At 43.6% G+C, this 16826-nt stretch overlaps 1 protein-coding gene across 1 annotated transcript in view; it reads left to right on the top strand.

The window, feature by feature from the left end:
• Positions 1 to 16826, top strand: part of URB1 (URB1 ribosome biogenesis factor) — a 68731-nt gene that overhangs the window by 37439 nt on the left and 14466 nt on the right. The window contains exons 21-30 of the mRNA XM_084843589.1: positions 86 to 265; positions 2372 to 3218; positions 3917 to 4109; positions 5666 to 5849; positions 7554 to 7612; positions 9337 to 9530; positions 10678 to 10788; positions 11836 to 11899; positions 13308 to 13479; positions 14213 to 14315. Coding sequence (XP_084699715.1) covers positions 86 to 265; positions 2372 to 3218; positions 3917 to 4109; positions 5666 to 5849; positions 7554 to 7612; positions 9337 to 9530; positions 10678 to 10788; positions 11836 to 11899; positions 13308 to 13479; positions 14213 to 14315 — 2107 coding nt within the window. The remainder of the gene's footprint in view (positions 1 to 85; positions 266 to 2371; positions 3219 to 3916; positions 4110 to 5665; positions 5850 to 7553; positions 7613 to 9336; positions 9531 to 10677; positions 10789 to 11835; positions 11900 to 13307; positions 13480 to 14212; positions 14316 to 16826) is intronic.

Raw genomic sequence — 16826 nt, 5'->3', positions numbered from 1 at the left:
AGGTGCAGGACAAAGACATAGTTTCCTTGCTCAGGCTTTTCCCCAGGCTTTTCCTCATCCTGAAATATGTATCATTCTCCAACAGTTTGGCAAAAATTCTGGCGCTTCCCTTCTCTCTTTCTTTGTGGATCTGCTGAAGAGCCTGTTGCACAAAGGCGGTGACATAGAATTGTGTAGTCAGCAGGAACAGCAAAATGCCCAAACTGAATCTGATCTTTTTGTGGAGGCAGAGTCTGGGATGGCAGCAGAGACTGGAAATGACAAGGTATTAACATTTCTGTGTGGCTAAATATTTCAGCAATTTCATGGAATTGTTTACAGGTGCAAAAGCAACTCATGTTTCTCTGTTCAAATTGCCTTTCCTCAATGAAGCGGAAAGCCCTGCAGGTGGGAAAATGATCCAATTCTCCTTGTGCCTAGGTGTTTTAGACTTGATCATTAAAAGATGAAATCTTAGGGATCGGCCTTCTCCAACCTGGTGCCCCCCAGGTGTATGTTTACTGCAACTGCCATCATTTCCAGCCAGCATTGGTCATGCTGGAATGATGGGAATTGCAGTCCAACAAATCTGGAAGGCACCATGTTGGGGAAGATTGCTGTAGATATAAAATAGTGTATCTTAATTGTGGACCTTCATTTCTATACAGTTTTCCCTTCTATAGGGGTTGACTTGGTCCGTTCCTTATTATAACTTTTTGGAGCCTTAAAATAACAGGAGCAGCTCTCTGGGCAGTATCCAGCTGTGTCATTCCACAAATTCAAATAGAGCTAGCAAAGCTCTGCTGAATCCTTCAATTGCTCAAGCGATTGCCCATTGTGCAAGCAGTTGCATGACAGTTATGTGGCTGCACAAGAGTTTTGCACAAAGGGTTACACAACAGGTTGCACAAGTATAATGCACAACTGCTTGCGCAATCGTGCTCTCGCAAATGTAACTTTAGTTGGATTCTTCCTTTGTGCATAGTTCAGAACCTAGTTTCCGTTAGCAAAACATCATTTGTGCTAATGGAATGACACGGTTGAATACTGCCCGCTGAGACAGCAAACAGCTCTTCAACCATCTGAGGGCTGGGAAGTCAGATTGGGGAGAGACAAATAGTAGACCAGCATTACACATGTCTCTGCTTCCTCAGGCTTATAGAATCATAGAATAGTAGGGTTGGAAGGGGCCTACAAGGCCATCAAGTCCAACCCCTGCTCAGTGCAGGAATCCAAGTCAGAGCATCCCTGACAGATGGCTGTCCAGCCTCGTCTTGAAAGCCTTCAGTGTGGGAGAGTCCATCACCTCCCTAGGGAATTGGTTCCATTGTCGTATTGCTCTAACATGAAGTTTTTCCTGATGTTCAGCCGAAATCTGGCTTCCTGAACTTGAGCCCATGATTCCGTGTCCTGCACTCTGGGATGATCGAGAAGAGATCCGGGCCTTCCTCTCTGTGACAACCTTTCAAGTACTTGAACAGCGCTATCATATCTCCCCTCAGTCTTCTCTTCTCAAGGCTAAACATGCCCAGTTCTTTCAGTCTCTCCTCATAGGGCTTTGTTTCCAGTCCCCTGATCATCTTTGTTGCCCTCCTCTGAACCCTCTCCAGTTTGTCTGCATCCTTCTTAAAGTGTGGTGCCCAGAACTGGACACATTATAATTGAATTTTGGGGGGGGTGTTGTTTGTTTGTTTGTTTATTTGTTTTACTGAAAATGATGTTTGAAGCTACAGATTCTTCTAGGGATGTAGTGAATTTGTTTGGGTAAAGATTGGTAATATATCCACTGATACTGTAGAGCTGGAAAAGGTGCAGAAAACGGCAACCAAATTATAAGGGTGCTGTAGAAACTCCCTTATGGGGAAAGGCTACAGATATTGGGAGCTTTTAATTTAGAAAAAGAGAAAGTAAGGGGGGCGTGATAGTGGTTTATAAAATTATGCACAGGTTGAAGAAAGTGGCTAGAAAGAAGTTTTCTCTCCCTCATAATGCTAGAATCCAGGGTCACCCACTGAAACTGTTTGGAAAAGCTTCAGTACAGAGAAAGGAAGAACTTCTTCACACAGCACTTAAATAATTTATGTAATTCAGTACTATATGAGCTGGTGATGCCACTAGCTTAGATCCTGTTTTAAAGAGGGGTTAGACAAATTCATGACAGAAAAGTCTCAGTGGCTACTAGTCATGATGACTATATGCAGCCTCCAGATTCAGAGGCAGTAATATGCTTCTGAATTCCATTTGCTCAGGTGTAACAGTGGAAGCTTGTGGGTTAGTCACTTGGAACTGTTGGAAGCAAGATGCTAAACTAAATGTGCCCTTACTCTAACCCAGCAGGGCTCTTCCTATGTCCACTGAGTAACATCTTTTATTGTAACCATCTCCATTGCAGATACTGGAAGAGTTACTCTTCTTGGTCTTCAGGCACCCTACGCTGGAGAATTGGTTCTTGGCTGTGGAACAGCATTCTCTCCCCCCTCACAGTTTAAGTCCAATTAAAGTAAAACTGCTCTCAGCTCACCTAAATCATGGCATTCTTGAGTTGTTGAAGATGGGTTGCCCGCTGTTGAAACCCAGGAACCAACTAGAGATACTCTCCAGATATTTCGAAGCTGTCGCTAAAACTGTTTTGAAAGAAGTGCAGGCTGGTGGACAAGAAGGAAGCAAGGCATCTCCCAGAAGGACACAGCAGGTAGAGGCATTGCAAGAACTGCACACTTACATGGATATACAACAGCTAAAAGAAGTTATGTTGGCTATGCTGCAGCTTCCCAAAGCAAACCTGGCCGCTAAGGAATCTGAACCTGCTTCTGGGAAAGAATCCTGCTTGAGCGCTTATGGAGAGACTTTGGTGCGGCTTCTTACCGAGAGTTACCAAAGAGGATCCCTGAAGGGAGACCTCCTCCTTTCAAGAGAGCACATTCAAGGGATGGGTATTCTTTTGTCTACAGCAGTCACAGAGGAGCTGGAGAAGGTGTTCATGCACATGATACAGAAAGAGCCTGTCTTTGCCCAGGCAGTTGGAGTTGAGGTGCAGCTTTTCTGCCTTCAGCATTCAACAGAAACGTCCCTTTCCATTGTAGCTTTGCTGATTCAGTATTGTCGGACACACTTGCTGCAGTTTGAGCTTTGGTGTCTGAAGCACGGTACTGGCAAGTTCTTGAAAAAGAATGTGGGCCTTTTTCTGCCACTCATCAATACATATTTGGACTGTCGAGAGCAGCATGGTTTTGCACAAGGTAACAGTGGCAAACTTATGAAACAGTTTTCACATTACGCTCTTTAGGGATTGTAACTATTTTGTATTATCAGTTAAGAGTATATGCTATTAGGGTGCAATCCAATGCATGTTTAGACAGAAAAAAGTCCTACAACTCCCAGCATTCCCCAGCCAGCATGGAGCTGTAGGACTTTGTTTTAAGGGCCTGTTTAATTGCAAAGTAAAGTTGTGAATGCTAGTGTTGCCTACTGTTCAAACAGTAGAATTTTGTTTACTGTTCAAGGAAGTGGACCAGCTGATAACTCAGACTTTTTAAAAAATTCTGAATCATTTATTACTGGAAAAATATTGTTTTTTTCCTAATTTTAAATTTTGTTTACAAGACATCCTGTCAATCTAGGCATGTTTATGTGCACCTATAATATCTAATGCAAGGAACTTTTAATCAGGACCTCTCAGTTCTTGGAGCCACCTTGTGTGAATTTTTGTATAGTTACTATTTCCAAGCAATATGTATCTCACATAGTCTGTGATGTCTACCTTGGCTGGTAGTTCTACTCTTGCACTGAGTAGGTACTCGGTATGTCATTCCAAGGACTTCAGACTGCTATGATGGGCCCCTTGTACACACATCCTCGGGCCTACGAAATGCTGACATGACAAGGCCATTCCTTTGACGGTTTTGCATTGCTCTTTCTTGCTGTTACGTCTCTTCAGCTGTTACATCTGTCTTGAGAGAAGCTTTGTGGTCAGAACTACTGGACATTCTTCTGGATAGAGGTTCATCACAGCCATTCACTGAGGAGTGTCAGGTTCTGTCCAAGTTACTGCCGCCTTCAGAAACGGAGATGTTCATTTACCTGACAGAAAGATTACCCGTAGCCCTTAAGACAATGGGAAATCATGAATAGTAAGCCTACTTAATTTCTACATGTGAAGGAATAAAACTGTTCAGCCGTTTTATGTTTATAACAAACAAAATAGTTGTTTTCTGTTTAGAGGCTGTTCTTGCTAGGGGATTGAAAACGATGCCAAGGAAACTGAAACCTAAGGGAGAGAAAAGAAACCTAGTTACTATAGCAACCAGACATTTAGCAAACTCTACTGCCCTTCTGAATGACTAAGAGGTTGGGAGGTGTATTTAGAATAGTGTATATAGGTGAAGATAGCAAGCAGGAGCGGAGGGAGAGAGCTAGAAATCAGAAGAAGAAACAAGGACAGAGAGTGGTATAGAGGACCCAGACTCCAGAGACAAAAGAAGTTGAGCTTAAAGCAAAAAGCTGCATTGCTGGCAGAGTAGGATGAGCTGAAATAAATTACTTTATTTCTAGGTGTTGGCTAAAGTTGGGAAGCAGCCTAGATTTAGATGGATGTGTTTTTCCATGTTGTTTTCATACCCTAACTGGTTTGTAGGCAAACGACAGTTTATACAAACCATCCTGATTTGGATGTAATAAGAGCCATGCTGGATCAGACCCAGGGTCCATCTAGTCCAGCATTCTGCTCACACAGTGGCCAACCAGCTGTCAACCAGGAGCCCACAAGCAGGGCATGAGTGCAACAGCACCCTCCCACCCATGTTCCTCAGCAACTGGTGTATATAGGCTGACCGCCTCTGGTTCTGTAGGTAATCTAATGCTTGCTACTAAATCAGAACTGAAGGAGGAAGCCAGAGCATGTGAGGGGAGGGGGCTGAGGAAGCACAGGACTTGGTCTTGTGGCAGCAAACCAGGGTTGGCATTATGTGTGAACCAAACCAAAGAAATTAAGCATCCTAGCTTTTTAACCAGTTCAAAGACTGAAATCTGAATGACGAGAAGACTCACCTGCCAGTTGCTCCCCTGAACTGGAAATTATTCCAGTCCATTGGGTCCAGTGCTGATAACCTAGTGGAACATCATCCACAAGGCTACTGAAACCCAACCTGGTGCCCTCCATATGAGTTGGGAACTGTGGGAGCTGCAGTCTAACACATCTAGAGGGGCACCAGGTTGGGGAACGGCTGCTTTATGGTGCCTCGCAAATCACACCAGCATCTTTGTACGCTAGACCAGTGGAGGCTGGTGGCTCTGATTTCAGTGGGGCTCCACTCAGAACCAGCCAGAACTCTGAAGGAGCTATCCAAGGTGCGGAGCCCTATCCTCAAAACAGGTTCAGCACCTTGGATAGCTCCTTTAGAGTTCTGGCTGGTTCTGACTAAAACCCAGACTGGATTCAACGCCCCACCGAAATTGGAGCCACCAGCCTCCACTGCCCTAGACGGACTAGCAGGGCTGCATTTTCAATGGGTGGCGTATCGTCATGGTTCTCAAGCATGAGACTCTGCTTCCAGAATCTCCTGGAACAGCTGGCCTTGCAGCTCTGGAAAATAACAAATACATGTTTCCTTTCCCTTCAGCTCAAGCGTAAGGGTAGAGGGAATGGTTGAGAAGAACGCACAGGTACAGCTTTGTTGCTCTTTTCCAGCTGGCTGATTGCTGACGCTGTATCAAGAGTCCTGGAGGACTCTGCAGAGAAGTTGCGGTCATGGAGGGGACGCCTGCTAGCTGCCTGTATAAAATGGCTCACCCTCACTTACAGCAGTAGCAGAGAGCAAGAATCACGCTCCGAAGTTGAGAGTGCCATGCTGTCGAGGCTAGAGGAATTACTGGTGAGGACTGGGGACTTTCCCTCCCCTTTCTTGTGCCTCTTCACTGGGTGGAGAAGTATCAAGTAGAGCAGATGCTGAGCGATGTGGTGAACTTCAATGATTTGTCCACTAGGGGGTGCCTGTGCATAGGCAGTTGCGCATGAACGTACACCGTTTCTTTAAAAGATCACTCTATTCTCACTTTCTATCAGATGTATATGCAACTCATAGAATGATGGGGAGCATGAATGCACCCAAGTGGTTCTCTGAGGCCATTTTTCCTAAATATTTCCCCCATCTGTGCATTGTTACCTTAAGGGAAGAGATTACCTAGGGCTGCACTGACTTTCCAGCTTTGCATAAATAACAATTGAGAAGGCATTGCTCCCATCTCTTGTGTTCAGTTAGAATTCCATCATGTTAGGGCAGTGCCACACATTGCAAAAAGTTTACACATAAATATGCTTTCCATATAAGAACTTGTAGTGGCAGAAGGGCTCCTAAATCACAGAGAAGTTTATTTAAAATGAGAGAGGGAAACATTCTAGATCTTTACATCAGCTCCATTCCAGAGAGTGACAGCTTTTTCTTGTTGTTTTGTGCTATGGCTGTTCTTAATGAGCTACCTTGAATGTGTGAGGAAAGACAGGATTATCATGTGCATGGATTCTGATCCAGCTAAGGCAGGGAGGCACAATGCGTGGCCCACAGGCCCCCACTTCTTTTCCCTGCGGCTCACCTGATCAGCTGGGCTCTGGGGAAAAGACCAGTGTGAGCAATTGCTGGGAACACTGGTCCGGATTGGGGTCATTGGGTGGGGGAGCAGTAAGCTGAGAAACCCCATCAGTGATCAGAGATAAGAGCAATTTGAAGTTTAAATACCCTGCTGTTTAACAGGGTGTTTAAACTTTAAATTGCTCATATCTTCAATCACTGATCAGAGATAAGAACAGGATTTTCCAGCTTAGCTGAAGAAAGCTTCCTCCCCCCATGACCCCAGTGTCTACTTCTAAGTAGAAATGCATGGAGCTGAGCTTTCCTTTGAATGAGTGGAACCCCTTGCACTGGGGCTTACTTGTGAGTAGACATGCACAGGGTGTAGCTGTGCTTGGTGGGAAAGTTTCCAAATTGGAAAGAATTGTGTTGTGTAGCCCCTGGCCCCAGCTTACCACAGATGTGGTCTTTGGGACCAGAAACATTGTGCACCCCTTAGTGAAGGAATCCACATGCAGAAGCCTGCTTCTGCATATAGGCATCTTTGCTGGATCAGTGTTTGTTCCTGATGACACCAATAATCCTGATTTACTGGTAATTAAGTCCCACTGTTTTCAATACAACTTTGTTCCAGGTTAAAAGTATGCTTCAGGCTGTAGTCTAAATTTAAACTGGGAGATGGATGCAGTGCTGTAAACGACATATCATGCCATTTTGGGGGTTAGGTTGCTAAACCAGTTATGCCAGATTTAGCGCAACCTGGTGCCCTCCAGAAGTTTTAGATGAAAACTCCTATAATCCTTAATCATTAGCCATGGTGGCTGGGAGTTGTAGTCCAAAACATCTGGAAGGCACCATGTTGCCTACCCCTCAGTTACACTTTTTTGAAATGCAGTTTACGATGTTCTTTACTCTGTGTCACTTGCCAAATAGGGAAGTGGGGGGTACAGAAATTATCTCAGTTGTATCTCCCTGCTGCCATATATTTAAGTGTTGTGTTGCTGTTTCCAGGACTCAGTAACTGAAGTGGTTCCAGAAGACTGGCACAGTTTTGTGAAGATAGGACTCAAGTAAGCACACTCTGACGCATCACATATTTGGTGCTCTTACACCCTGTTAAACAGCAGGGTATTTAAACTTCAAATTGCTCTTATCTCTGATCACTGATGTTAGGGCATGAGTCTGCAGTGTTCTAAATGCTCCCTATTTGTACAGAAATCTGAAAATTTGTGACCATGGAAGTCCACCTTTATATTAGTTAGTATACATTTAGAATAGTTTTGGCACAGATTACAAGTGCAAAGGTGAGGGTGCTGTTGAATGCAGATCGCTAAGCTCATGCCCCAAAGAATTTCCTTCTGTGTTGTTGGGTGAGGGTGCTGCAGTCCTTGTAGGCTGAGAACCACAGCTGGAATTGTTCCATTTCCATCCACCTAAACATAATAGGCTCCACTAAAATGCTTCCCCTGTCCACCAATGTGAGCATGGAAGAAATATTTATGCGAGTGGTCACTGCAAGGCACTGGGATGTTTAGAGGAGTCACATTAAGCAAAGTTTGTATGGTGTTAGGTTGCATGTCAGGCTATGGACATTCCCTGAGTGTAAGATTGCTAGGCAAGCACAGCATTGGTGACCTGACACAGAATCTCAGGTTTTAGTGTTGTATTTTGTGTAGCCCTTGTGGCTTGGCTGCAAAGAAAAGCTTGAAAACATGCGGGGAACGCCTAGTAACATCTTTAGAGTTATTTTTGTTGTTCTGGTTGTCTTTTAATGTTTTAATATCTTTACAATTTTAATATTGATGATTTAATTATATTTTTAACTTTTATGCAGTTGTATTTATATTTCTATTTATAGGTTTTAATTGTAGCACTTTTAACGTTGTAAGGCTGCCTTGAGTCCCAGTATTGGGAAAAAGGCGGGATATAAATATAATAATAATAATAATAATAATAATAATAATAATAATAATAATAGAGAGGGCCTGAAGAGGGCTTCCGGTGGATCAGGAGGTGAGCTTCAGTTTACCCCTGTTTGGTGGTCTGGATACCAGCGCTCCATTCATGCCCTTCCTTCTACTCATCTGGTGCTTGACAGAATCCCAGATCTTGGTAAGCCTCGCTGCTTGAAACAGGATAAATGATGTCAAATAAGCAAATATGAGCAAATGTTGCTGCTTAATGAGGTGACATGATTTGGATTTCCTGGTGCAGAACCCAGTCAAGCATATTGCAGATACTATGGAACAGTCATCGGACAGCATCCCATTCTGCTGCTGTGCTGCCATTCAATCTGTTGCACAAGCGGGTCCTGCCACTCTAGCAGCAGAAAGCTAGCGGTCCTGAAAGCTACTCTGGAAACAAGCAGAAATGCTTATTCTGGGTCAGCTTCCTTCTGCAATATCTGCTGACCTGCCCCATTCCAGACATGAGTGTTTCTGCTAGTTTCTGGTTGCTCTTTTAACTACTAGCTCCTTGTCGCACCAGAGGTAGGTCCCGCTAGCGCATGCGCAGACTTGAACACTGCCCATTGTTTTTAATTTAGTCTTCAGTTAATATCTGTGACATTAAGTATTATTATCATCTGAAGCAGCCTTCCCCAGCTGGGTGCCCTCCAGATGTGTTGGACTACAACTCCCATTATCCCCAGCCAGGATGCCCATCGTACTTATCAAAACAGTACAGCTAAGTAGTGTCCCCACCAAACCAACATCTAGGATGTATCAATCTTTCCTTCATTCGCTTTGCAGGGTGCACAATTTTTGTCTTCACATCTTTTTAATCTGTCCTGTAGGTACCGTTATAAAGATCAGGATTTCTTGAAAACTCTGAATGCAGCTATAAATGTGTTGTACCGGAAAGAAATCTCTCTTAGTCAGAGATTAGTCAAGCTATCGGTGCTTTATATGATGATCACGCAGCACTCTTTATTTTTGTCAACAATGCTGAAGTCACAAGAAGACAATGACACGAATGTTCATGCAAGAGGTCTCTCTCTCTCTCTCTCTCTTTTGTTTCCTTTGGTATCAATTGTCTTTCAATTGTTGTTTTTAATCCCTCCAGTTACCAATCCACCTACATGTTTTCAGAGCTGCTGTATCTGAAAGGCTATTATTTTAGCATTATGTTTTAAAAATTTACCTGTTCTCCTCTGTTACCATTGCGTTTTTCCACCGGATGATTTTTTCAGTTCAAATGTCATCTGTGATTTGTATTTGTATTGCATTAATGATAGATGAACTTACTTAGAAAGTAAGAATTACTATTTGGCTATATATTTATGAAGCAATTTTGTGCTGTTTTATGTAGTCATTTCTGCTTTGTATTTAAACTAACCTGAAAATAACCCATTCATTTTGGATGACCTGAAGTCATATTGGGATAACAACAATGCTCGTTAAAATCCTGAGAATCTCAGCTTCCTCTCTTCTTGTATGCAAGTGACCAATCATGGGTAGAGCAGAATGTTGCTGTTATCCCAGCTGCAGGGTAGGCAGAGCAATGCAAATTGGAAGGCACTGAACTACATAGCATAATTTAAGGGCCCAGAAGAAGGAACCCCCCCAGAGTTGCCTAATTAGCCCCTGAAACCATTAGTCGGAATACGTGCGGAGGCCTACAGCTTCCCATGTTACACTGGCTGGGAAGAAGAGGTGAAAGGAAGGGGAGTGGGAAGGCCCAATTAATTTCTGCACAAAAGTTGAACAGGGGGAGTATAATAAGAGGTTGCACCACCCCCATTAAATACCCTTTTACCTTCTTATCAAGGTCCTCAGCATACTAGAAGAACACAAGTTTTGTGAATTGAAAATATCTGCTAACCCTATTTAAAACAAAGAAAGTCTGTAAAAGGGATTATTATGAAATGTTAGTCATAATGATTTTGTTGTCAACGGTCGCTATCCACTGAGAAGTTCTCCTGCATAGCTGAGCACTGCAAGAAAGCATAATAGTGCTCTTGTGGGGCTCCATTGTTCTCAACAGGGCTCGCTCTGGAGAACTTCCTAGCAGTTTGAGCCCAGCATCATTGTTGCAAGGAATTGCTGGAACAACCTTAATATTTTCAAATTGCTTGGCAAGAGGACAACTAAGTCATTTGGAAGACAGAGAAAATGTCTTTCTCTTTTTGCTTCAGAGGCATTAGTGGACATCCTGTTGACTCTAGTAAAAGGCTGCCCTGCTGTTTGTGAGAATAGCCATTTTGCTGTGCTGCTTGGAGCCTATGGTGCAACACTGAGTGTTTCAGGTACATCTGTTTACTCTTGAAAGAGATACATGTTCCATAAAGCATTTTTAAAACATTCTTAATGTATAATAGGGTGGCACGGCTGTTATGTGTGCCATGCGTGGTTCAGGCAGTTCGACTGCAGTTCCTGGATGGTTCAAGAAAATGACCAGAAATTGCACTAAAAGAAATTGCACTAAAATTGCACTCCTTTCCTGTGTATTTGTACTTTGGGGTTTAAGTGAAATTAATCCTTCCCACTCCTGAGACAGCCAAAATAAAAGGAGAAAAGAGACAGTGTCTTACTGTGTAGTTGTCAAGACATTGCAGGACTGGTAGCTGATAGGGTTCTATATTGGTGGCCCCAAAGAGGGTGTGGGTCTGAGAGTTGTGGCTGAATTATGTAAAGGAGGGCCACATTCCATTTTGGAAAAGCTCTCACGGGCTGCATTTTGCCTGAAGGCAAAAGGGGTCAGGACAGAATTTCCAAAAATACCAGCACAGTTCAGCTTCAAGCTCTTCCCGCCAGTAACTCAGCCTTAGGGGAGGCATTTCAGCCTTTTAGAAGGGGGAAAAACTGCACAAAAGCCAGGAAAACACCAAACAATTGATGGTCGGGGCAGGAGGAGGAAGGGGGACCATCTGACGAACTCCAGAGTGCCACATTTGGCTCCCAGGCGTGAGATTCCACACCCCTGCCATAAACACAGAGCCGTAGACTGGTGGACACTGGATGGGTGCTTGTTATGTTCAGTTGTACAGAGACTTAAGTACTGGGCTCTTAGTGCGGATTCAGAGCTGTACATAAGCCACTTGCTGTGTTGTTCGATGATGGCTTGCAGCAGAATGTGTGAGCTGCCTTTGCTAAAAAGTATTCAAGGTGATGTCAGGTGATATAAAAACACTGTAATGGTTGAGTAACAGTAGCTGTTCCAAAGATGCAAGTCCTCACTTAATGTTGCAGTGATCACATGATGCACATGCTTATGTCAACTAGCCCTGAGGCATAGAAACTTTGGTTTCCTCCAATATATGCCATATGTATTGTTTTCTTTCTTCCTTTTTTAGACCAAAAGATATTGCAGCTACTTAAATTGTATGAAAAGAATGGTCTAAGCCTTGTAAACTTCAGGTTAGTGGACTGCCATTTTGGTCAATGTGTCGGGTGGAGAATGTGTGTCACCTTTGCCTCACTGTAGATTATTGGCCTTGGATATTTGCACTCCACATACAATAAGCTTTTACACAGGGCATTTTGTGTAGAATTAAGTCTGCACTTAGGAACAGGCATTCCTTAAGCAAGCTAGTGGTGCCCAGTGAAATTAACAGCAAGAGCTTGACCCCTCCCTGTTGCCTCTCATATATTCCTGCAGTAATCCAGTCCGGGGCGAAACTCGGGCTTGCTCATAGATCCATTAAGAATCCTAGACTGCATAACCCTGAAGGCACAGTAGTGGTTTACTCTTGGATTAATGTAGCACTACAATACTTTCGTGTGATAATGTCTGTATCAGAGGAGTAAGCTACTGCTGTATGGCAGGGAGTTTAAAGATTGTATCTGTAATCCCTCCTTAACGCACTCCCCCCTGCCCCCAGCTGCTGTCACTACTGGCTGTGGCCACAATCTGAAGGCCACCAGTGTAAGTTATCTGAGTGCCAGCTCCCAGCAGCTTGCAGAAGCCATGTTGGGGAAAGGGACACGCACAGAGACACATCCCCAGTGCAGTTGCACGGATAGATCCACTGCTATTGCTACTTCTCTTGGTGGGCAGGAAACGGTGGCTTGCTGTCCTCTCCCAGCCATGAAGCCAAGCAGTATTGGTGGCTGGGTATTGGTTCCAGCATTTGTTTCCCTCCCGGAGCAGGCAGGTCCCTAAATTGCTTCAGTGATCGCAACTCACAGTCATGGAACAGAGCTCCCCCAGTGGGAAGAAGTGCTTGAGTCATGTCATCTCTCCTGGTCACAAGACATCCAGGAACATTATTGTCCTGCTTGAATATTTGGGTTGCCATGCAGCCAGGGCAGACTGGAGTGGCAGCAGCCAGAAACGATTGCTGGGAAATATATCCCCATTTTTGGACATTTGTCCTTGCTCTGCCTCCCCATCCTTCAGATAAGCAACCTAGTCAATATAAATGGGTTCTAAGAAATACGTGTTTTTTTAATCTTTTGTTTGAACAGTGGAGACATTATGGTGGTTAACAAAAACAACTGTGTGTTGTCACTGATTCTGTCGTTATGCTGTGCAGGAATCAAGGTTTTGTGTAGAAGTCTTTCTCTGACTTCTGAGGTGGCTCAAAAGGAAGCATGTCAGACTGAACATAGGTTCCCAGTTTAGTTTTGTTTCAACGTGCTTTGGAAGGAAAACTAAGGTTGCCAAGGAAACGTGTCCTCGCTTTGGGTTCCCTGGTAATAAAGGAGTGAAGGGAAAAGTCAACATTGTCCTACTATTTATAAGTCAGATTGGTTCCTGTAATTGCTGTCTTCTCTTTACATATAATATTGGAAAACACATTACCTTCTCCTGATATGATTCCAGAATATTGCTTTGGGGTCCAGCTGCTGTAGAGCATCACAAGACATGCAAGAGTTTGGGAAAGTCGTTGTGGCAGCAGCCAAGCATGGAAGAAATTCTGTGTCTGCTAGACCGAGAAATGATGAGAAGGACTATTCTCCATTTTCCCCAGCATCAGCATCTTCTGTCCCCTGAGGTGCCTTGGCCTGACTGTAGTTTCCTGTCTTTTTAATATATGGTAGAACCTTTCTGGTTTTCCTCATTCAGTTATATTCTAACAAGCGATATCTTAAGTCTTCACGTTGACAGTAATGGCATCTGGTGGACTTATTCCAAGAGTCTTTATCCCACAGGGTTTATTTTAATGTAATTGCTGTATGATATTTTCCTCAATTGTGTAGTCTGCTTAAAATTGCAAAAACGCAACCGTCTGAATTTAGCGAGGTTTCAAAGTTTGAACCAATAATATGATTTGATATCCCAGGAATTAACCCCCAAATCTCTGTGCAGAGTTGTTGAGGAAACACTCTAAACATGATCCTTGCAAAAGAAGGGGGTTGTCCAGCCAGGGAAGACTGTAAAACACAGAAACCTGTAGCAGCAGGAACACTACTATAGCTGTCGCCAGCCTCCTTTACAGGGTTTTGCGGTGCTTGTATCACAGATGTTGTGAGGCAGCTCCTGTCTGAAACTCCGGAGAGCCACTGCCAGTCAGCATCGACAGTTCTGGGCTAGATGGACCAACGGTCTGATTCAGTATAAGGCAGCTTCCTTGGTTCCTACCTAATGTTAGTCCTGCTTAAAGAAGACCCATTGAAATGAATGAGACTTAAGTTAGACTAACACTGGATACACCCCTATCACAGCAACTAAAATTCAAGGTCTGATTTGAAATTCAATCCTGCATTATTTTCTCTTCTGTGTTTTAGGAAGAACAGATGCTCCTAAGCAAAGGCAAAAGTGAAGTGGCTCTTAAAGATCTGTATGATCCTTGTTTTCTCCTTCAGCTCTTCAGCGAACTGATGAGACCAGGTATTGGAAATAGTTGTCCTTTGGGGAAGCATTCGGTGGGAACCTGTAGACATAGACCCCTGTGAAAGAATGCGTTTGGATTCCAGGCTGATGAAGCGTTGTTTGAGAGACCCCCTTCAAATGTCTGTTGAGGGTATTCACGCCAAATGTGCACCAGAGTTTCGCATGATCTTAGCAACTTGTTCCAGAAGGCCACATAAATCAAACAACCTGCTTCCTGCTTAGCAGGACTCTGATTTTGTAAACATGTTTTGAATTTGTAGATGTGTTTTGTAGACGTTTTTGCTGAAATGCATGATTCTGACCTATTTCCCACAGTGAAAGTTATTTTTGCTGTTCTGGTGAGAGAAAATAGTTGTCTTCCTTTGATGAGTAAACCCTCTTTTTCTGACCTGCTCCGTTAGTTGGTCTCTTCCCCCAAATGTTTGGCTCGTTTGCTTGGTGGTTAAAGAGTGGGAGTATATGATCTTAGCTTGCACTCACCACAGGCTCCCTCACTCCCCAGCTCTCTCACTGCTACTGGTCTAAAGCCCTGTTTGGATGTAATTGCTGCTACCAGTCTACAGCCCTGTGTGGATGTAATGGCGGAGTCTGGCAGCAAATCGTGGGTTAATTAACCATGAGTTAATTGCTGGGATGTGCGCTCCCTGTTTCCATTAACAACCCTCAAATGCCACATTAGAGGGTTGTTTCTGTGACATCCAGACAGGGGTACTTGGAGTGTTTGTGGGTTAAACAACCCCAGTTTAATCCAAGAAGAAGCCATGGGTTAACTTGGGGTTATTTAACCCATGAACAACCCCAAGTGCCCCTGTTCAGATGCTGAATGCAGCATTTGGGTATTGTTAATAGAAACAGGGAGTGGCTTGTGTGGATCCCTGCTGTTGAGCATTCCAAGCAGCACTACACTTTGGTTGCTGCTTGCACTGCCTCTCTTGGCTTTAAAGGGCTAAATTTTAAACTTGACTTGGGCACAACTGCGGTAGCACTGAACCAGTCTTTTGGCCTTGAAGGGTCAGGCAGTCAGTGTAGCTCTTCCCAGCCTAGGGGGAATTATTGTGGAAAGAGTAACTGTGTGGCCCCCTGCTGTAGAAAAACCAGTACAGTTTGTCATTCAGCTAGTCTCCTTGGTGGTACGCGCAATTTGCCAAGTACCTGGAGCAAGTAGCACCTCTGCCGAAATCCATGTTTTGATCTCATCTGCATTGCTGCTGACTCTCTTAACATGAGTTTTAGATCTTTTTTCTTACCATAACCTTGGATTTCTCAGTTGAGTGGGTGGTCACATTTGTATTTGCTTCTGGAAAAAGGAGTAAGTTTTCCCTGTGTTCTCTCTGTGAAGAATCTGATTTCTCTGGGCTAATGTCATACCACCGAATAACTTGTTAGAGTAGAAGACAAAACCTGGTATTCTGCTTTTCAGCAACAGATATGAGGAATCCTGTACTTCAAAACATTTTAAAAAATAATTGTGTTCATGAAAGTTTGGGTAGAGGTTTGCATAACTGGATGCAAAGTTTTAATGCACATCCGGTGAACTGCATGAAGTATATTATGTCTGCATGTACCTGTTTATAAAGTACTTTAAACTCAGTGGCCTTTGTGTCTCAAGCAAATTTTCCAGCTGCCCCCTCATATTGTTTTCTGGATAAACATTGTGGCATCTGGTTTGTATTTGCCTGATAGCAATGACTAAATGTAGTCATCTTCTAAATGTAATTGTAAATGTAAAGTAATTACTTTGGAAAGGAAGAGTAAATAGTTTTCATGAACAGAGATCAAATAGAACACTGGCCAGAAAAGTTTTCCTTCTAGATTTTCAACAATAATTCACCAATATATACAACATGGAGCTGAATGGAGCACCCTCAACAATTGTTTTTTTAAAAAAAATATCTACCCACTAAGGCAGCCTTCCCAAACCTAGTGCCCTTCAGCAGGGGTTGGACTACAACTCCCAGTATCTGTGCTAGCTGGGGAATATTGGGAGTTGTAGTCCAATACTGGGAGTTGTAGTCCAACCCATCTGGAGGACACCAGGTTGGGGAAAGTTGCACTAAGGGGTATAAGCTGATTATGAACAGGGAGAATGAAGGTTTCTGCGGTGGGTGAAGAATTTCATCCAAGGCTGCACTGTCCTGAGACACAAGGCAATGACATGTGACATGCTTTTGTGATCCTACGTTGTGGGACCCTCGTGTACTCATTTGTAGCTGTGTCTAGATCGCATTCCTTGGTGCATTTCCCCCTTTCCATTTTCCCAGTCTACATTTCTCACAAGTAGGAAAAAAAGGCACTTTGCTTATTGTTACTGAGGTGATGGTTTGCTTGTTTGTTTCTCTGCTGTCTGCTGCCCTGGTATTGGTATAATCCAGTCTTCTCTTTTGCAGGAGCTTGGGATAGTTAGATTTGTTTGATGTTGTGTGTGTGTGTGTGGGGGGGTGCAATTATTTCACGAGGAGTACTAGTTGTCTCTGGATTGACTGTGTAGATGTTGGGGTGGGGGGCACA

This window comes from Heloderma suspectum, chromosome 3, assembly GCF_057233095.1.
Source record: "Heloderma suspectum isolate Gila_16-S chromosome 3, 16-S_ref, whole genome shotgun sequence".
Lineage (NCBI taxonomy): Eukaryota > Metazoa > Chordata > Lepidosauria > Squamata > Helodermatidae > Heloderma > Heloderma suspectum.
Note: the sequence above shows the minus strand (reverse complement) of the source record. Positions and strands in the feature narration are given on the sequence as shown.